The sequence below is a fragment of the Ciconia boyciana genome, chromosome 3 (genome assembly GCF_034638445.1).
Source record: "Ciconia boyciana chromosome 3, ASM3463844v1, whole genome shotgun sequence".
NCBI classification, from domain to species: Eukaryota; Metazoa; Chordata; class Aves; order Ciconiiformes; family Ciconiidae; genus Ciconia; species Ciconia boyciana.
Window position 1 is genome coordinate 52175822 of NC_132936.1, and position 21306 is coordinate 52197127.

A 21306-nucleotide genomic window follows, 5' to 3' on the forward strand; every position below is an offset into this window, starting at 1 on the left:
GAAGGCAGTGATTTCAGATGAGAAAATCTATTTCTTATGTTCTTTGCATTGTCTTTCAAGGAGTATTTTATGCTGGCTTCATCTATAAAAATGTAAAGTTACCCTTTTTCATGTAAGGTTAGAAATTTGACATTTGTTTAAAACTAGGCGAGCCAGTCCACTGTAGTTTTCTACTGAGCTGAATGAACTCTTTCAGGTCTCATGCTGACCATAAGGCACGCTTGTTGGCTATCACCTTATACAGTCTCACTGTGATGTTCGCATCTCATCCACTTGCAGAACACCACCCTGCCTCCTTTCTCAGTTTGGTCAGATGTAAAGATTTGCAGCCAAGCATTACCCAGCAATTGGAGCCAAGGAGTAAGAAAGGATGCAGACCTGTGCAAACACTAGGGACTGGGAGCCTTGCAGCCTGGTGAAAGTCTTTGAAGAAAGGAAATGTAGCTGTATCTTAGCACTACGGCAGTGATTTGGGGCTTGATTTGGTGGGTCAACTGGCATTGAAGTTTGTGTTGGTTGCTAGTTCTATGTGCACACTATTTCTCTCTCTACCTGCTAGGCAGCGCAAAGCAGATTTCTGTACAGTCATTTCAGGCTCTGTTGTGGTACCTAATGGAAGCACACACAAATGCAGAGGGCAAGCTGCTAGAGGACCTTGTGTGCACAGTGGAAGTGGGGTGCTCTGAAGGCACCTTTCATGGGTAACCGCAGTGTTCAAGAGGAAAGCAGCTTTCAGAGCACCAGTGGTGTGTTTGAGCGCGTACCAGATTGAGTATAGACATAAGGCAAACTTGCACCAAAAAAGAACCCCCTTCAGCAAACGAAGGCACTAACGTAAAACCACCTGTAGAGTCTCCTACATTTGGGAAAAAGAAACCTGAGAAGTCTAGGATTACAAAACATCAAATTTCCTAAGTAAAGGAGGCCACAAATTATTTGAGAAAAAGAGAGACCTTGAATTATAGTTAAAATATAGTCTAAATCTCCTTATCAGGACGCCTTGGTGGATTTCAGTTATTCCCAAATATGACATATAATTATGTCAAAGTTTTAATAAAGTTAAAATATTTCATATCTCATTGCATGTCTGTAAGTCAGTGCATTAACCTGAAGGTTCTTTTATGCCTATTTATGTCTTTAATCTGCCAAGTTTTTCAAAAGTTAGAATACTGAAATAACATAAAAACAATCCAGTTGCCAATGTGAAAAGAGAAGAAACTTTTTAGGCAACGTGTGACTTGTAATTACAGTAATAACACTTCTAACTGTAATTGGCTGGTCACTCAGGCCAAAAATTGGCCTCACTAAATGAGATCAGAATCTTTACCACACTCTGCAGGATTTGCACAGTAGAAAAGATAAAAAAGTAGGTCTTTGATCTTTTTGGCAGCGTCACTAAACTAATGTTTTGAAAGGAAAAGTAAAATTGTTAGCAGAATATCTGAAGAATAAACTTCTGTCAGACATCTTACTGGCTTTCCAAGGATAATGAAGCAAGTGGGCTTGGACAACAGAAAGGATTTTTCAGCTTCATCTTCATTGAAGATATCTGCAAAGGGCTGAGCTTGTTTTTCCTCTTGTGAAGCCATAAAATTATCTAAGACTGGGGAAAAAAAAGCTTGTTATAAAATACAGTAGCTTACATATGTGTAAAATGACACATACTTAAAAGTGGAACTGAATAGTAATGTGATACAAGGTGAATTGCTTTGTAACAAAAGCTGTTATAAGAAAAAGCATTTACAGAACATACACGCTGCACACATTACTAAGAGAAGAGTCGCTTCTGAAAAATAAGGGATTGTCGGAACCACCCCCGATCGCCAGCTGCAACTATATGGATGTTGATAACGACTTCTTCCTGACTCTCAGACTGCCTGTAGCTCTTTTTTAAACAGCATGTAGTTGGTTCATTGCCTTTTCCTTCCTGTCCCAATTACCACACAGTTGTAACTTCTCTCTGGTCCCTGAAATGGACCATGATGAGACCTCCGCTTGTGAGCTTCAGACACAGAAGAGCCCCATCATGGTCAATGGAACTGCTCGCTGTCTCTGCAGCTAGGTACACGAATAAGGCTTTGCAGAATTAAATCATGGTTCATGATCTGTTCTGTAATCCTCTCATAAATCCCAGCTCTTCCAGGACTGCAAGAGAACGCACATCCAGCGCTATGCAATGAAGCGAAACAGAAACAAGTTTCTAATTAAGGTAAGCTGGAGCAAAATTTGGGTGGGCCTTTCAAACAAATGGAGTCCAAAACCGTGAGGAGCTTCATGAAGCATGGTTTGAAGAAGGCAAAACAAAACCTCGCTTTCTTTACCCCCACTCCCCCCAGTCATTTTTAAATTAAAAAATTCTACTTCAGGATAGAAATCTGAAAAAGTTTGTTGTGAAACATCAAACTGAAATGTTCTGACACTTTCAGAAGACCTTCTGAACGACAGGGACAGTATTTTAACATTAAAAAAACCACCACACACAAACCAACCCTTCATTTCTCTCAGGGAAACTTACTGGCTGAACTTCACCTACAGCAGTTTCACCTTCACTTTTCCAGCAGTTTCACTCCTTCCCAAACCTTCCCACTTAAGGAGCAATTTCCTAATTACAGTAACCACCCCAACCAAACCAAAGAAATAAACCAGACTCCCCGCCCCTACCAAATGCCTGGCGGGGCCTTGTCTCCCCCCTGCCCCGCCAGCACGCCCCTGACCGGCGGCGCGAAGACGATGCCCGCGGCCGGCGGCCCTCCGGGAGGGGGCGGGAGGGGGCGGGAGGGGGGTCACTTACGTTGGGCGAAGCGCGGCGGGAGGGGGGAGAGGGAGGGCGCAACGGCCGCCGCGCGCACCCCGCCGCCACCGGCTTGTGTACCCCCGTAACCCGGGCAACCGAAGAGCACCGCCCCCTTCCCTTCGCCCCGCCCCCTCGGAAGCCCCCGGGCGGGGCGGGGGCTTCGGAGCTGTTCCTGGTGCTGACCCTGCAGGCGGACCCGCCCGCGGCGGCAGCGCTCGCCGCACCCCGCAACGAGCGGCGCCCGGCGGGAGCAGCGGCTGACGGCGCCGCCACCTCGCCTGTCCCGGCGGCCCGCCCCCGCCGCGCCGGGAGCCGCGCTGCTGAGGGGCCACGCGTGACGCGGCTCCACCGCCACCTCAGGCGGCGGCGCAGGCGCTCTCTCTCCCCCGCCTGTGGGCGCGCCTGCGCGGTGGCGTGCCGCCACTTCCGGCTTCCACCCGTCCCGGCAGTGGGCGGTTGGGGCTGGTCTCCGGCTCCCAGCCTCGTCGCGTCGCCCCCTCCGGCAGGAGCTCGGCTTGTCCCTCGCCTGCTGGCGGGCAGCCCCCCTGCCCCCACTGCCCCTGCCGTGCCTTCGGGCCGGGGCAAGGCCCGAGCCCTGCGCGGCCGCCATGCCGGCGGCGGCTGCTGCCCCCATGATCAGCTCAGTGCAGAAGCTGGTGCTGTACGAGACCAGGGCTGTAAGTAGCGTCTGCCCCGCCGCCGCCGCCCCCGGGGGGCGGGGAGGAGCCCTGCCTGCCGGCCCCGGCGCTGGGGGCGCGGGCTGGGGGCTGCCGCACCGGGCGTGGGGCAGAGCGGGAGGATGTCCCTGCTCCCTGTCGTGCTGGCTTGGCCCTGCCCGGGGCTGCTGCCTTTGCTGGCCTGCAGCTTGTCAAAAACTGTTCCTTACCTTTATCTTCTTTTGTTGGGTTTTTTTTTTTTTGGTCACACATCCAAAGCATACGAATAACTAAAAAAAGTTTATAAAATTCCTGCCTTCACTGTGTCTCTGACTTAACGAAGAGCTGGTTTCCGTCCTAAGTGCCGTTAGCGTACGCAAGCCTAGAATCTGAGCTACGCAGTGCTGTAAGCTCAAGGCCTGCCCTGCCAGGCTGCAGTGGGTGCTGCAGGCTGCCAGGCTGGCAAGTTTAGGCCCCACATCGCTGCTGTTAGCGTTTGCGCAGCTCCCTCCTTGTTTTGTTGTGCGGCTGTTGTCACTCAGCCAGGTTAACAGTGCTGACCCGTGCCATGGTGAATTAAAACTGGACAGCTGAAGTTGTCCAGAATTAATGAATTAAGATTTGAATTTAGCACGTAAACAGGATGGATGAAGTGGTTACCACCTGCACCTGTCTGTTTACTACTTCTGAGGGATTTCGGTTCTCATCATCTGAATGGCTTGTGGAGCAACTTCCAGTTTGTGGTCTGACCTCTGGAAGTAAGCTGTTGAAGATTTTTAGCGTTCCTTAATAGTTCTGTTGCAGAAACTGTAGGGATGTGCTATTCACAGTACTTTTGCCATGGGCAAAGTGGATTAGAGGTTTGAGTGGTAATTGCTTCTTTAGTCGTGTGATGAGCACTGTGTGTGAGGCAGAATCCGACTCTTGGTGTAGATAACCTGAGATAATACCACTGTGTTTATCATCCTTTAGCTCCCAATCAAATGTCTTTGTGTAGTTTCTCTTGTTTCACAGTGTGTTGTTTTTTCACTTGAGGTAGTTTTGGGTAGAGTTAGGTACCATGCCTTTAAGTGCAACAACTAGCTGTAGTTCCAAGTTCAGATGTTAGCTGTAGTGATAATAGATAGTTTTTACACTGAAGTCAGTGTAGCCTCTTGAAAACGTACCAAAATGGCAGATTAAAGCATGCAGAATTATTGATACCAGTAAATGGAAAAATTGAGATTACTCTTCCTTTCCAGAATGTTACTTGTTTTCACCTATGCCTGAAGGAATTTTGATGGCTGCCTTAATGCATCTTTCTCAGCATTCCTGGAAAACACTGTTTGTTGGTTTATTTTCAGCTAGATTATTGCTATATGGGAGAAGGGCGATGGGGAAGTATGATTCCTGAATCAGGTCCTGAATTTAGCTGTTCTTGGCTCGCAACTCATGCTACTTTTCAGCTAGCTGAGATTTGGCTTTTTGTGACTGGCATGCATGGATATCTGGCTTAATTTTCTCTGAGTTTTAAGGCTCAGTTGCTGAGAGACAACCTGCTATTTACAGAGACAATATTATGCTTTAGGGTTCTGTCAGCTAGCTACAATTCTCTAGGCCTCTCAAGTTGATCCTGTTAGTTCAGGAACCACAGTCTTTCATATCTGGCTAGTGGTAGCTGGCAGTATCTGCCCAAACGGGCAGGTTTGCCCGTGCTTTGCTGTGTTCAGAATTCAGTAAGGGGCAGATCCAGCAGTCCTGATCACTCAAGGAGGCAAGATGGTTTTGATCAGCCATGAGAGGCAGTGGTTTGTGCATCAGAACATGCCACTTGAAATGTCTCAGCTGAGTAATGGTGTCTCAAACCTGTTTATTCAGTCACTTCTTGTGGGGGATGTAAATGGAATATTTTCCCTGAATATGGTTATATGTTCTTACTAAAAAATAAAAAAGTATGCTATAGTACCGCGAGTTGCAGTCCTTTGAGTTTTGAAATTAAAGTCCTAGTCCTTTTTTTCCAAAGGAAAAATGCTATAGGAGTAATTTTGGAGTAATTATTTGGAAAGGGTTGATGCACTTAATAAAAACCACACATTCATGTAGGTTGGAAGGGACTTCTGGGGTTCATCTAGTCCAGCCCCCTGCTGAAAGCAGCTTCAGTGAGAGCATGATGTCAGGGCTGTGCCCAGCTGAGTTTTTAATATCTCCAAGTATGGAGATTCTACAGCCTCTGCAGACAACATGTTCTAGTGCTTGACCACCCTCATGGTTTAAAAAAAAAAGGGGGAGGGGGTCAGAGGTGGGGAAGAAATTCCTTATATTAAGTTGGAATTTTGTGTATTTCAACTTGTATCTGTTGCATCTTGTCCATCCATTGTTCACCCCTTGGAATAGTTTGGCTGTGTCTTATCTACACCTTCTCGTTAGATAGTTTTAGACAGCAGTAAGGTCCTGCCAAAGCTTTCTGAAGGCTGAACAAACCCAGTTCTCTCAGTTTCTCCCAATGCATCATGTGCTCTATCCTCCTGATCATCTTGGTAGCTTGATGTCTATCTTGTACTGGGGAGCCCAAAACAGGACTTCAGACTTGATCAGGTCACAGAGAGTTTTAGAGGGAAATTTGCTGTTACAGCTGATTCAGTGTCACGTTGGGCTGCTGACAAAAGTTCCCACTTCGTCTCCCCAAGGTATCCCTCATGCAGCCTCCTTTGCATAAAATCTCACAATCATGCAGTCGCCAGCTGTGACAGTTAGTCACTGATATGACGGAAGCATCACCCAGACATAAAATTGAATAGATTTCTCCTGATGCATGTTACTCTTCTGATTTCCCTAAGGCCATATGCTTGCAATGTAAGCACGTGGGACCAGGAGTTATATCAGATATAGGGTAACGTGAAACTATATCCTAAGATTCCTTGTGGAGACCCTGAGTGGGCAAGGAAAGGATGACTGAAGTTGTCAGCAGTGGGAGAAACAGTGGAGTTTACACTGATCATACTGCGTATTCCTGTAAAACCCCTCTGTGTTAAAGGAGGAAGAGACAAAATGGATGAGAAAGTGGAAATAGTTAGGCAGGTTTCTTTTGGTTGATTTTTTTTTTTTGAGTTACGAATAAAGTAGCCTTATTTAAGTCAAACAGGAAAGGCTCTGGTGGTGTTATTGGTGTCAAACAAAAAAGACTCCTAGAGGTGCGGAGAACTGAATTCACAGTGTCAATTCAAGCAACAGAGAACACAATTCTATATTTTCTATTAACGTTTATATTTAGGGTAGTTGCCGAGACCTACCTTTTAAACTGATGCTTTGGGTCAATAAATATGACAGAGATGTGAATTGTATCTCCTGTTTGTCCTGGGAAGTTGAAGGCTTATTTAGAAGCAGTCAGAAAAAAGAACTGAAACAGTTGTATTCAGATCAATGCCAACTATCTTTTCATTTTATGCATATATTTACTGCTGAAATGCACGCCAGAGGGCAGTAAAGATATTTCAGCAATATGACTAATAAGAAACAAAAGATATTTTCCTCTCTTCTTCAGGAGAAGATGGAACTTTTGTGTATCCCCCAAATGAAGTCCACCTGAAAGCTGTAGGTTAGTTTATTGGAAATTATCATTCCCCTGAGGCCGTGTGACATTGAACAAGTCAATTTGCGCCATCTCTATAAAGGCATATCACTTGCCTATCTTTCAGGATATTATGAGGCTTAATTAATATTATTTTATTCAAATCAGGTTCTTCTACAATCTCCATCTCCACAGTATCCAAATGACTTGCACAAGCTTATTAAGCAATGTGACTAGCATAATTACCTGTAGATTTTTCTGCCCTTTCCCCCAGGGAAAACTATGTGGGTTTGTTGGTTTCTTTTTTTAAAAAAAATTTCATTTCTGCTAAAAATAATTTGAACATTTTTATATTAACAAAAACAAGGTTTGCTTATTTAGTGCTGAAGTTAGTCTGTGGTCAAATTGGAGAAACTTTAATGTAGAAGATGAATTCACAGAAAAAGCTACAGAATTTTTACTGAATTATGAAGCACATTGGTTTATATAGATGGTTATCTGACACATTTAAAAAATGTTGAAAGTAGTGAACAATCTACTGGGCAACCATTAGCTATCATAATTTTCGAGCTAGAAGTGGCTGTGAAATTTGGTCTCTCTGGTTTCGTTTGGTTTCGTTAGCAGAAGACAGCCCCTCTTGGCTGACTGTCCTATTCCCTCTGTAATGGCGTTCCAGGAATGGCGATGACGTAATGGAGCAGAGGATGGAGTTGGGACAAGAGAAGGAGTTTTGTGAAACTCAGGAAAGCACTGTTACTGTCTTAAATGTCTTGATATACTGCCAGATATATGGGCAATAAAATAGAGAAACTTAATCAACTGGTGTATGTGGGATCTGAGACCATTTATGAGTAGGGCAGACACTTGGTGGAATAGCAGTGATGAGAACACCACAAGTTTTGAAGGGTATATGCTATTCAGGCAGAACAAAAATAAAATTTGAAAGTGGTAGCACCACACTGCATATGAAAGATGTGCCTTCAAATGTCTGCCTATGTTGTTTTGGTGACATAGGTTTTATTTCTTTTGTCTTGTGTTGTCCTGGGTGTCATCATGTAGTCACTAGATCAAAAGGAGAGAGATACTCGTATAGATTTGGTTTTGTTGCGAATCCAGTTTTCTGGATGGAATGGTGATAAGGTGTGCTGGTTTTGGCTGGGATAGAGTTAATTTTCTTCATAGTAGCTAGTATGGGGCTGTGTTTTGGATTTGTGCTGGAAACAGTGTTGATAATATCAGAGCCATTTTAGTTGTTGCTAAGTAGTGCTTATACTAAATCAAGGACTTTTCAGCTTCCCATGCTCTGCCAGGTGCATGAGAAGCTGGGAGGGGGCACAGCTGGGACAGCTGACCCCAACTGCCCAAAGGGCTATTCCATATTGTATGACGTCAATGCTCAGCATCTAAAGCTGGGGGAAGAATAAGGAAGGGGGGAACGTTTGGAGTGATGGCATTTGTCTTCCCAAGTAACCGTTACAGATGATGGAGCCCTGCTTTCCTGGAGATGGCTGAACACCTGCCTGCTGATAGGAAGTAGTGAATTAATTCCTTGTTTTGCTTTGCTTGTGTGCGCAGCTTTTGCTTTACCTATTAAAGTGTCTTTATCGCAGCCCACAAGTTTTCTCACTTTTACTCTTCCGATTCTCTCCCCCATCCCACTGTGAGGGAATGAGTGAGCGGCTGAGTGGTGCTTGGTTGCCAGCTGGGGTTAAACCATGACATGAGGGGTTTGTGGATAAATGATGACAAATTGAGGTATGTAAATGTAACAGAAGGATGAAGAAAAATAGGTGTTTTCTATTGCTATTTTTTATTTCCAAAATGAATTTTGTTATGGCTGTAAAACTAAATGAGTATTTTTTCTTGTTTAAAGTAAGAATTTACTTTATGAGTATGAATGTACTGAACAAGGGGTGAAGATAAAATGAGTAACAAGAATGAGGTTATGAAAAAGGGAACAATGAGTGTTGGGGGAGAAATAAAATTAAATATATTCAACATGCAAATTTGAAGATGTAGGCGTACTAAACAGTGGAACGACTGTAAATATTTTCAAGTTGTTCAAGTCAAGGGTGGTGCTGTGACTGCAACATGACAGGTGGAACATTTAATCCATTCTGAAGTCCTGTACATAATTTTCTGTAGGAAAGCAATGGAAAATCAAGGTAAATGACATAAAATGCAGTCTAGACTTACAAAGATGCTATCAGATTAACCTGGTTGTTTTGCCCATCTTCATCTAAAAATTAGATGGCCTTATGTATTTAAACCAAATCCTCTATGGAGGTGCAGTGCCACAAGGAAAATCTCTGGCTTCGCTAATGGAAGGAGGGAGGTTAGTAGACAAGTTAGTGTGACGTGAATAAGGAATCATCTCACAGGGTTGATTTTTTTCAAGTAATGGTTTTAGGACTGATATACTTCACCATTTTCAGTAATGTTATTAGCCCAAAATGTGGATCAGCTCTGATTAGAGTTTTGAAATATTGCAAATAAAGGATAATCAGAGCACAAGATAGCAAGAAATGATGATGACCCTCAGGACTAGATGAAAGAAATAATTTGAAATAGAAGGGTATACTATGAAACTTCATGCACCTTAGGATAGATTACACACCAATGAAAGTTTGTTGAGAGTTTATCCATTCAGAAGCAGCGGAGGGGGAGGAGGAGGATCTGGGTGTTTTATCTGAAGAAGGGGTGGGACGTTAAGCCGCTGATGAAGTACAACTCAAAAGGCAGATGTGGTCTTTTGTGGTATGGTCATTAATGAGAAATACTAATGTATCTCTATAATGAGACCTTGTATGGTATATTGTGTACACTTTCTGTCCATATTAATTTAAGAAATAAGAATTGAACCAGGAACAGGTCCATTGAGGTAACATAGATGCTAGAGATGTCTTGGGAGGAGCAAAGGGACAGCAAGATTTCATTAGTCTACTGAAGTAAGTGCTGAAAAGGCATCCAGTTACATTTCTGAAAGCATTCCAGCAGAATAGATGGTAAAGAGGGGAGAAGTATTTGGCTAAAGGAAAATGCATAGATTGATGATTAATAGATTTAGCTGAAAATTAGAAAGGAGAATCTTGAGGAACCCCTCAGTGGAGCAGCAAGAGCAAAGTCCTGTTTGGGACAAAAAAGCTTTGGTTGCCCTGGGACAAAAGGGAATTACTGAATGCTGTGGCTGTAGGATGCAGAGTGGGTAACCATCCCTACACACTCTGAGAGTGGTGCTTGGCAGGGTGCATTCTTAAAATTTCTCATCTTGAAAGAGCTTCTTTTGAAGGGTTTCAACAGATCACGGGAAGCAGACAGCATGCCAACTGAATTTTTGCTGTTTTCAGGTACCTCTCTTTGCCCCTTATTATATCTTCCTTTCTTCATGTCTTTCTGCCAGTTTCTATGAGAGATGAAAGATAGATACTCCCTGAATTGCTGTAGGTTCTATAGAAAGAAGGAACATAGTGGAATTTTTGCTGTGCCTTACATCTAGGTGTAATTATTTTTCTCCCCTTCTTTGGTGTAGTAGAGAAAAAAGGCTGAACCTATACCTTTTTTTAACCCTATTTAATACCGTTTATGCCTTGAAGATTTCTGATCTACAATCAAGTTCAGTACATATTAAAACTACCACAAAAATTTGAGGAAGAGGCTTTTTCTTGCATAACTTTATGCCTGTTGTGAAGGAGGGTGGAGGTTTGATGGCAGGTGACAGTTAACATTGCACTGCACAGTTAAGCATAAATTAAAGTAGAGAGATAATAGTGTGCTGATCCAAAGTCAGTGTTCACATGGAGGTTTCTCATCTGGCAACCCAGTGTGTTTTTTTAGTCTGACAGAAAGTGTGACTAGCACGTAAATACCTTCCTGTATTGGGTGCAGGTGCCCAGGTGCTGGAGGGCTGCAGGGTGGCCTCTGTGAGGAGAAGCTGGGGCTGCCTGGTGCTGGACACAGCTGGTTCCAGCCGGCTCCAACCGACCCACAGTGGGGCACAGCTGAGCCCAGCAGCCAAGATGGTGGTGCCTCTGTGGTAACTTATTTGAGAAAGAGTGGAAAACCTATGCCGCAGCTGTGAGAGAGAGGAGTGAGGAAAATTGTGAGAGAAACAGCCCTGCAGACACCGAGGTCAGTGGAGGAGGAGGTGCTCCAGGTGCCAGAGCAGAGACCCCCTGCAGCCCCTGGGGAGGACCATGCTGGAGCAGGGGGATATTTCCTGGAGGAGCTGCAGCCTGTGGAGAGGACTTACACTGGAGCAGGGAAAAGTGTGAGGTGGAAGGAGCAGCAGAGAGGAACTGTTATGAACTGACCGCAACCCCCCATTTCCCACCCTGCTGTGCTGCTCAGGGCAGGGGGAAGGTAGAGGAGTTGGGAGTGAAGCTGTGCCTGGGAAGAAGGGAGGGTTTGGGGGAAAGGTGTTTTAATTTATCTTTGTTTCTTGCTATCAGAACCTATTTTAATTGTCATAGATTGCATTCATTTTCCCCAAGTCAAGTCTATTTTGCCTGTGATTGTAGATGTTAGGCAATCTCCCTGTCCTTACCTTGACCTTTTCCATCATATTTTCTCTGCCAGTCCTGTTGAGGAGGGGGAGTGAGAGAGTGGCTGGGTGGGGGTCTGGCAGCTGGCCAAGGTCAACCCACCACACTCCCTTAGGGCTTTGTGTTTCTAGACATAGCCATGGGCTCAATGAGTATCTTTTGCAAGCATTTTGTCTGAGTTCTTAAGTGTTTTCTTTATACTATTTGCAGGTTTAAAAATTGTGCGCTGCCATATTAGTGCCCTGCCATATTTTCCAAGTAACTTTTAGTGTATTTTCACTTCTTTTTTGTTTTTCTGCTGATTAAGCTCTGTGTTGCTTTTTAACTGAGTGAAGTAAGTTCTTTACAGTGCTAACATTTCTTAATGATAATTAGTCTGTACAAAGAAGCAAATCATAGTTTGAGACCACGAGTTCTAAGAAGTAATCTTCTTAAAGAAAAAAAAATTGTGGGCAGAATACCTGATTTCAGCACTATTATGCTGCCATTATAAACAACAATTTGCAGTAAGAAGTTTTTTAATTTGTTTAGACTCCTTTTAGAAGCTATTTTTATTGGTTTGGCTGAATCAAAAGATTGATAAAAGAGGGTGTAAAGCCTTTCAATTAGATTGCCTTGGTTAAAACTCAGTCCCAGGTGGAAGTGACTAATGATTGTTCCTATCTTGTGGTTGCTTAGTGATGATTGTGCAATAAATTAAGCTTCAGTCTAGCTCTCATGGGCAAGTACCTGCATGGTGCACTGTTGTGGTTGGTAAAGTGCACTTGCTAAGAAGTTTCAGCAAGGCCAAGGGCAGACTAAACCTGGAAACAGCACGTTTCAGCTCAGGTGATGGTTAAAGAATGTTGTCAGAGTAGCATGAGGAAGTCTGCACAGTTTCTCCTTGTGTACTGTTCTTTGAGAAAGTACTTTGTTGGTCAAGGTTGTCCATTTATCTAAATGCAGTGGCTGTGCTGTGGAGTGGAATTGTTTGAGACATTTGGAAAATGCTTCAATTTATTCAGTTCAACTTAGTAATAAATGGAATAAGAGAATAAGGATAGAAACTCCCAGATAGGTTTCTGTAGCTTATCTGTGGATTCTCATTTCTTTTACTGTAATGATTTCTGTTAATAAAAATAGTTGTAAACAGTACAGCACATTTCGGCTTTGATTAATTTTACAATTATATTACAACCTCAGAACTTAATTTGTTTGATGATACATGCTCAGTGTTGTGTTGATTTGGTATTTTTGTTTATTCTTTCCTAGTATTTGTGTGATGGCAAATTTAATTGCAGTACATGTGTCTGATACAGTTTTATTTGTGCTTCATATCATCCAGTAAGACAGACTTATTTATTCATTAGATGCATAAATTAGGTAGCAGAAGCAGCTAATGCTGAAATGTCATTTTTAGTTTCATTTTTGCATTGTTAGTTTTCATTTCAAACCTTTCATCATCTTTGTTTTCATTTCAGACCTTGAAGGTTGAATATGAGCTGGCATATCATCCTGTTTTTCAAGTAATTCTGGGGTTGTTTATTGTTAGCTCGTCCGGAAAACTTCCCAAGTAGAAGTTTAACTTTGGGTTCGTAGTTTTGAGGACTAGTCCAAATGCAAAAGTTTTTGCAGATATTTCCTTCTTTATTACTTCCACAAGAATATCCTCTAACATGCAGTGGGTAAGATTCCCATTTGCTAAATCGAGATTTCCCATTGCCTGGCTTTCGAAGAAGGTGGCTTCTTTAAGCCTGATGATGCTGGGTTTTGATGCTGTTCTCAACTGACCTTCCTCAATACATTACACAGCCTCGCTTTCTAACTTAAAACAAAACCCCTAAATTAGTCCTTAAAGGACTTCAAAGAGAGCTTCTTAAGTACCATTCATTAGGGTGGTTGCTACCATAGTCTGCAGATACAATTACTTCTCATTTAATCTAACTCTGCTGCTGTTGTAAGAAGCAGCAGCACTTAAAGCTGGCACTGTAGCAGCTGCCAAGCTGATGTGGGTGATGCATTCCTCATATCGCTTCCTTATGTTTTATTGGTCTATTAAAATGGAAATGGAGAAGTATCCAACTGCACTTCTTTAGTAATAGCATTTGCAACTCTATGTGCATCTCTCTCTCTCTCTTCCTGTGTGTCATGTGCTGTCTTCCTATTTTAAATGTGGTCTTTGGTCCAAACTGCCATTTGGACAAGCATCTTAAAGTTGTACTGTTCTATTTTTATTCAGGATGATTTGTCGTTAACCGGAGGTGTCACTTTGGGAAGAAATTATGTTCATTTAATGAGCTGGATGTGGGGGGAGATCACTGAGCTGTATTGCAGTATTATGGGCTACTTAAAATTATTTAGCTTTAATTAACAATTTTCTACAAATAGAGAAGCAGCACTCTTAAAATGCAAACTAACTTATCATCTGTGTATTACAAATTAATATGGTATTTCCCTCTGCCCATTCACTTTCCACTGCATGAAGAAAAACGTGGTATGATGGCATAGTCTAAGCAAGTGACCATCTTGGTGGTTTGGTGTTTCTTGCTGGTGGATGATACCAGCAGAACAGCTCCATCCTCTACCTTTGTGCCATTCAGTGCCATGCAGTGGGGGCTCCAACCCCTGTTGTTACAATTTCCCTCCTGGGAAGCACAGATGTTGGCACTAAGGGATCTCCTGCAGAGGGTACTTTGAGGGGGGCAGGCTGGGGAGCCTGGGCTGTGCACAGCAGCACGCTACTGCTGAAAAAACAGTAGGGAACAGTTTCTTCTGCCAAAGTACAGCCTCAAATGCTTCAGTGGGGGAGTGCTGCGATGGCGTATGACTTTGAATGGCCTTCTTTACTATCATTAGGAGTAAACAGCAAAACTTGCCACCCAGTAGGCACTGTAATGTCAGTGTACAAGGTGAAGCCAGGAGGTGGTGGTGTTTCCTTTTATAGCTCTTAAAGTTAAGTATTTTATTTTCTTTTTTAGAGCTTACTGACTATCTAGATGCTTTTGTGATTTCAAGGAAGCTGAAGAGAGCTTTAAGTTCTTCTTTCACCTTGTATATTTTGACAGTAAAGATGTTTCTTAACATCTAATTGGTATAAATTATGGAATTCTGAGCTTTGTATGAATGTTATTATTGATTTCATCTCCCACATCTTAAATCCATGTGACTTTTAAGAGCTGGCTGCATAGATCCACGTGAATTTGCCATGCTTTCCTACTAGGCTGAGCATTATTAATGAGTTACACCTTGCTGCGTGGTAGCGCCACACTGATTAAATGAATTAGTAAAATGAGAGCTGCTTATAGCAAGTCAGTCCTGCAACCTGTGCTTACTGTTAATTCCTCTGAATGTAAAAATTCATTTATTGTTTGATTCCCTTAAATGAGAAATGGACACATTGTATGCTTATCTGTGCATATTTTAAATGAGAAATAAAGCTAGTCTTTTAAAAAAAAGTATTTTTAGCCAGCATGGCTGGTCAAATTAAACTTGAGTGTTGTGGAAGAACATTGGTGGGAAGTCTATCATAGCAAATATAAATAAAAAATGAAGAAAACTTGCAGTACTGAAGTACTTACAATTTTTCTGTGTTTATTATAGGCTAACAAAGATTAGTTGTCAGAAATAGCAATATAGCAACAGTAGTTTTAGATCATGAAAAGTTACAAACTTTTGTGTATAAGCTTCTGCTAAATTTTACAAAGCAAATGGGAAGACAGTAATAGCTGGGGTGGGGCATAGTTGGGCAGTGCCTGGTGTAAGTTACTTTTTTTCCCTCTCTAAACAGGTTTTCACCTTTCTCCAAGTTTTAATTTTTTACCTCCTTTTACAGTGGAGAGAATGAGGTCTTTTAAGTTGTACATTGTATACAAATGTACCTACCTAAGGTACTGATGTCTAAAACAGTTTATTCACACTCCATATGGAATGTTACAGATTTGATGTTAGTTGAAATGAATCTAGTCGAGAAACTATATAAATGGCATTGTTGATGTCTTATGTTACAACAGGCTTTGGTTGCTTTATCTTGTATAATATTCTGACTTCTTTTTTTAATGTAGCGATATTTTCTCGTTGGAAGTAATCCTGCAGAAACCAAATACCGTGTTTTGAAAATAGATCGCACTGAACCAAAGGATTTGGTTATAATTGATGATAAGGTGAGTGCCTCTCTGTTTAGGTTTTTTCAGTTATTCCAAATAATGCTGTCTGTTATTGAGATGAATTTAAACATTACACATTTACTCTGTTTCAACAAAGGTATGTTCCAGCATCATAGAATCATACAACAATTGAGGTTGGAGGGGATCTCTGGAGACTGTCTAGTCCTACCCTCGTGCTCAGAGCAATGTCAACTAGATCAGGTTGTTCAGGGCCGTGTTGAGTCACGTTTTGAATATGGCTGGAGACTCCACAATGTCTCTGGGTAACCTGTTCCAGTGTTCAATCGTCCTCACAGTAAAAAAGCGTTTTCTTATGTTCAAATGGAATTTTCCTGTATTTCAATTTGTGCCCATTGCCTCTTGTCCTTTGACTGGATACCACTGAGAAGAGTCTGCCTCAGACTGCTTTACTCCCTTCTACCAGGTATTTATACACATTGATAAGATCCCCTCTGAGCTTTCTCTTCTGCAGGATAATCAATCCCAACTCTCTCAGCCTCTCCTTGTATGTTAGATGTATACAATATTAGCATGATAATGACTAGTTACAGTATGGGAGTGGCCACAAGATCTCCAAACAGCACCATTCATTTTAATGAAGTTTTCCCAAGTTTTTCAGTTTATTACGTATATGTTCCCAATGGTTTTCTTACGTTCAACTATGCTGTTCTAAGTGCAAAATATATTTAATTACTATCTAGCCAAATTTTTAGTGTTTGTGATATATCTGAAGCAAAATAAACAGCAAGCAGCAAGAGTCTTAATGTACACAACAGAATAAGACTTGATTCCTTTCCAATAAGTTTATGGTTTAAAATCTTAACACTTAAGACTTAGAAATGTTTGAATTCACATGTGACCGTGAATATTTCTCTTGCAGTGAATGGTGAGTTTTGTGTGTAGAAACTTGTTGTACTTGTTGGTAGGACTGAAACAGGAGACAGAGGATGCAGGACAGTTTATTGTGTGTTAAGTACATTGTTCTATTCTCTGACATGAAATAACATTTAACTACCAAAGCAGTAACTTAAGTGACTTTTTATTTTAAAGCACGTGTATACACAACAAGAGGTGAGGGAACTTCTTGGCCGTTTAGACCTGGGAAATAGAACAAAGATTGGGCAGAAGGGCTCTTCTGGGTTATCCCGAGCTGTCTCTGCTTTTGGTGTAGTAGGTAAGTGTTTTGTTTGGTTTTATAAAACCAAACTCTTTATTTCTTAAGGAGATGAGGCTTACTGTGTCACATCTTTCTGTCTCCCCTTGATTTTATTTTTTTTTTAAACTGAAGAGAATTGAGAAATTTCATTCTCCAGGATAAATAAGTTTCTATGTATTTTGTGAAAACAGATGGCCAGTATGGGGATGAGAGTTGTGCTGTAACTAGTATCCTCTTTGTCACTAAGGTAGAGATCTAGGAAACGGCCAAACTCTAGAAGCTTGGTTGAAGATCTCACCAAACTCAACTGATTGCAGGATACAAATAACGTGGAACATAGCCTCCTGGATTCCAGAGCTCACACAATGCTTTTTTTAAAAAGAAAACAAAAGTTGACGTCCTTTATTAGGTTGTATTTCGTCATCACACACTATTCAGAAGGATGACTTAATTTTGTTTTTGGTTAAGTTTTTGTGGTGACATATTTCAGTATTTCTTTTTCATGTTTGAACAAGCATAACTGACTAGTATGTCAACTGATTTTTTAATGCTGATCAGGTGTCCATAATCCTAGAGAATTGCTTCAAGGATTTAATAGCTTCTAACTTCATCTGAAAGTCACTACTTTCCTCCCTGTTGTCAGATACTGAGGTCGATATATTGATGGGTGATGTCCCCAAAGTAAATGTTAACGTGTGCTCTGACAGCCCCCAAGAATACTTCTTTGCATCGATATACACCCGAACATCTACATCCAAAGCTGCAGAGAAGGTGGAGACTGCAATTACTTTAAAATATGCTCCCGAATTTTGTATAACAACCAAAACATAAGAAAATATTATTAGTATTCTAATCTAAAGTGGCAGATTAAGAAAACTGTATTCTATGTTCTTTTGGCTCATGAAGCATTTTGGAACCTATCAATGGATCTACTTTTCAGAATTTCCTCAGATAAGGTTTACATTCCTTATTAATTTAAGAATATTAGTAATATGGGTAAACCTGAAGAAGCTTCTAACAGTCTTGAAGCATTGGCTTTTTTTGCACAAGCCATCAATGCTCACTATCTAAATATGTGATAACATATTCAGTTGGAAAGTGGTTGTGTTCAGTGAAAATTTTGCATCTCAATTGTATGTTTGTTTATATGTAGTCCTCATAACAGGAGAGTTTATTTTAGTTTTATTTGTAGCTGGACAAATGTATTGGGTATCAGATATGGTGTGCTATTTCTAGATATTTTTTTTTTTAGAAGTAACGTGCTCTCTTAGTGATCTTCAGATTATCTTGCACTTCTAAAGTATATGCTTTAGATGTCTTCCATCTTGATCCTATCTAATCATATCTGTATGTGTAAACATCTGATTTGAGGGAATGCAGCTGGTCATTTATTTCTGCCTCCTGGTTCAGGTCAGGAGTATAGGGCTATTTTGGTAGAATTGGAAAGGACAGCTTTGCTTTGTTCTCTGGTTGTTTTGTTAACCAGAGACAGTGCATTCTGTGCACTCAGAATGGGGGTGCTGATAGGCTAAGTTCTGGTTCACTGTATAGTGTTTAAAAGTATAAATTACTTTTAAATGGAGAGAACCAGGCCAAGGGGAAAGGCCGCATTCCTTATCAGACTTTGGTATAACATCTGGTGAAATTCAAAGGGTAGAGACTGTTCACTTAAGTGATTTTGGTACCTGGAGGATACAGGAAGAACTTTGACTGCTATTTAACAACTGAAATTCGATAGTCTAGCTGCTTCAACGGGAAGACTTTGTTTCTTATTGTCAGCAGGATCTCATGTCCTTGTGCAGGTGAGAGCATTTTGCCAAGGGGGGGCTAATAAGGCAGAAGAAAAGAATTACAGTTCATATGATCACACTGCAGCCTCCAGCAGTGACAGGGAGGAAGACGTGTGCTTTGCTCATCCTTCTTCTTTAATTTATAGTGCAAAGCTAAAAGAACTGAATATAAATACAAGGTAAAATGTGAATTGTGAGGGGTTTTTTTCCCCCAGTTAATATATTTGTTGACAGTGCAGCAGTGACTGAGTTTCAGGCTCTTTACTAGTAGCAACCCATCAAAGCAGCTACCTCCAAGAGCTAATTCATGTAATTTATTAGTTATTAAAACTTAGTACTGCTGTATTACTGCCTATACTATATTAGAAACAAATTCATGTTCAGCGGTGGTTACATATTTCTATTTTTAATTTGAATTTATACATTAGTATTGTATTTAAGATTTGTTATGCTTTTTCATAATGATATGTAGTAGAGACATCCAAAGAAGCAACTTGGTGAAGAAGCATGGCTATGCCCTGTAGCGTTAGGGAATGAGGGTGGAGGCTTCAGAAGCCTTCTTTTGATAGGCAATAAAGCCAGACACTGCCTGTTCTACCTCCTTAGCCCTCTGGACTTCAGCGGGGTCAAGTGTTGGTATCTGAGAGGGGAGACAGAAAGAAAGGATTACCCCGATGCTCTGAATGGCTAATTTGGGGGAGATGTTGCTATAGACAGGGAATTTCATTCCCCACTGTTAAGGAGAGAGAGCACAAACGTGTTGTAGTACCCTCAACTCCTTTTGCTGTTCTGTGCACCTCCCCAGTAGAGAAAACCTAAAGCCGAAAAGAAAATTGGAGATTGGGATTCCTTCTTGCCCTGGAAAATTAACCTTTTAGTGTCTGAAGTAGTTAGGGTATGCCTCACTCTGAACAATGAGAGTCCTATAAAAAGCAAATACAAATATCTTAAGTAGACAACAACTTATTCTGAATTTTCAGTGCCTTAACTTTGCTTTCTAATATTAAAAATATGCAGAGTGGAGGGGAAAAAAAATAAAAACTATGTACTTCATGGATTAACCTTTACTGGGGGTGAATTGTAAGACTTTGTGTCTATGTGTATGTATATTTTTGTATGTGTATATATATGCACATTATACCTAAAACATTAAGAACAAACAAAAATTCTATGAAGTCTTGAAACAATTCTGATACTGTTTATCTAAATATGTTTGATCAAATCAGCATAAACATCCAACTGATAGCATTTTAATGCTGTTTTAACAGGTTTTGTCAGGTTTTTAGAAGGCTACTACATTGTTTTAATAACCAAAAGAAGAAAAATGGCAGACATTGGAGGTCATGCAATATATAAAATAGAAGATACAAATATGATCTACATTCCAAATGACTCTGTAAGAGTCACTCATCCTGATGAAGCCAGGTAAATAATGGTGGTAAACAGTGTGTACTTTTTGAATATTTTCTAAGCAATGGTGAACTGCGACTAGAGATTTTGGTCATGGATTTCCTTCTGATAGTATGTCATTCAAGCCATTTTATTTTAGCTGATAAATTAGTGTGGAAGAAAGGAGAATGGGCCACAAGTTCTGTGGCCTCTAACCTGGAGGGTAAATACAACTGTTACAGTCTTTTAGAGCTTTTTGTCCACACCTCCATGTCACCTACATGTCAAAGCTATATCCTAGCAAATGTGCACCAGGAAGCATCCATATATAAATGTTGTTCTTACAAGGGCAAAGTAATGCTAATACTGGTTTATGTTGTTTGGGGTACTGTTCTTTTGTTAGTAGCTCTAGCATCATGTTAATCTCACCTGAAGAGATCTTTTTTTGCCCTTCAACAAGTACTGAGTAGATTATTTAATTTAATGATTCTGTACTGTCAGAACCTTGTCAATGTTAGTGTTATAAAGGGTAATAAACTGACCAACTGGTAAGTTTAGCTTCTTTTTTCCTTTCTGTGGCTTCTTTCTGAAGAAAGAAATTTGAGCCTTTGATGAGCAAGGAACCTTGTATGAAATGTACAAGTACATCCTGCTGGTGTTTTTATCAGGGTGGGGTAACTTTACTTCTATGAAACACCAGACAAATGATATCAATAAACTGCTTTTCAGTCTGTACCAAGTGTGAATAGTAAAAAAGTGATGGATCATGTTAAACTGATGTCAGGTAATAAATAAAGCCAATGGTAATTATTTTAAAAGTTTCCACTTTAAGGTATGATAGTAAACCCCAGTCTCCCCTCTTAGAATGCAGCAGACCGTATTGTCTAACCTGTATATTTATGGTGTTAGCCATTTTATCTTTCATAGACCATGTTATAGTTTCTTCTGAGAATTTGCAAGTGCATGACAGGTTGAAGTAGATATTTATTTTCTTTTTCATTTATTTGAGAATAACACAGAAAATCTTTAATTCTTGTATAGTACTGTTGGGAGTTTGCTTGTGTAAGTCCTAGAGAATTTCACCCACATATGTGGAAAATAGCTACAACTCTATCTACAACTGCATGAAGAAGCGGGGTACGTACATAAGTAGACACTGGATTAAAAAAAGGCTATATGATTTATGTCAGCTATATGCTGACATTTTTGTGGAATTACCTGTCAAAACAATTACAGTAAGATACTAGAGAATTTATGGCAAGAGTCAATATTTATAAGTAGTTTAGTTTCT

General features: G+C 40.9%; 2 protein-coding genes across 7 annotated transcripts in view; one reads left to right on the top strand and one right to left on the bottom strand.

Annotated features, from left to right (window-relative positions):
• Positions 1 to 3759, bottom strand: part of AK9 (adenylate kinase 9) — a 72334-nt gene extending 68575 nt beyond the window's left edge. The window contains exons 1-2 of the mRNA XM_072855643.1: positions 3681 to 3759; positions 1473 to 1603 (exon numbers count right to left, since the gene is read on the bottom strand). Of these exons, the coding sequence (XP_072711744.1) occupies positions 1473 to 1603; positions 3681 to 3732 (183 nt within the window). The 5' untranslated portion in view covers positions 3733 to 3759. The remainder of the gene's footprint in view (positions 1 to 1472; positions 1604 to 3680) is intronic.
• The window catches only part of FIG4 (FIG4 phosphoinositide 5-phosphatase), a 73852-nt gene continuing 55780 nt past the window's right edge, over positions 3235 to 21306 (top strand). For 4 of the 6 annotated variants that reach the window (XM_072855644.1, XM_072855645.1, XM_072855647.1 and 1 more), the window contains exons 1-4: positions 3235 to 3471; positions 15579 to 15677; positions 16731 to 16854; positions 19895 to 20051. In XM_072855644.1, coding sequence (XP_072711745.1) covers positions 3403 to 3471; positions 15579 to 15677; positions 16731 to 16854; positions 19895 to 20051 — 449 coding nt within the window. In that variant the 5' untranslated portion in view covers positions 3235 to 3402. Of the gene's footprint in view, positions 3472 to 15578; positions 15678 to 15954; positions 16105 to 16730; positions 16855 to 19894; positions 20052 to 21306 lie in introns of those variants that run through there. The other 2 variants (XM_072855648.1, XM_072855649.1) reach the window with 2 other exon arrangements.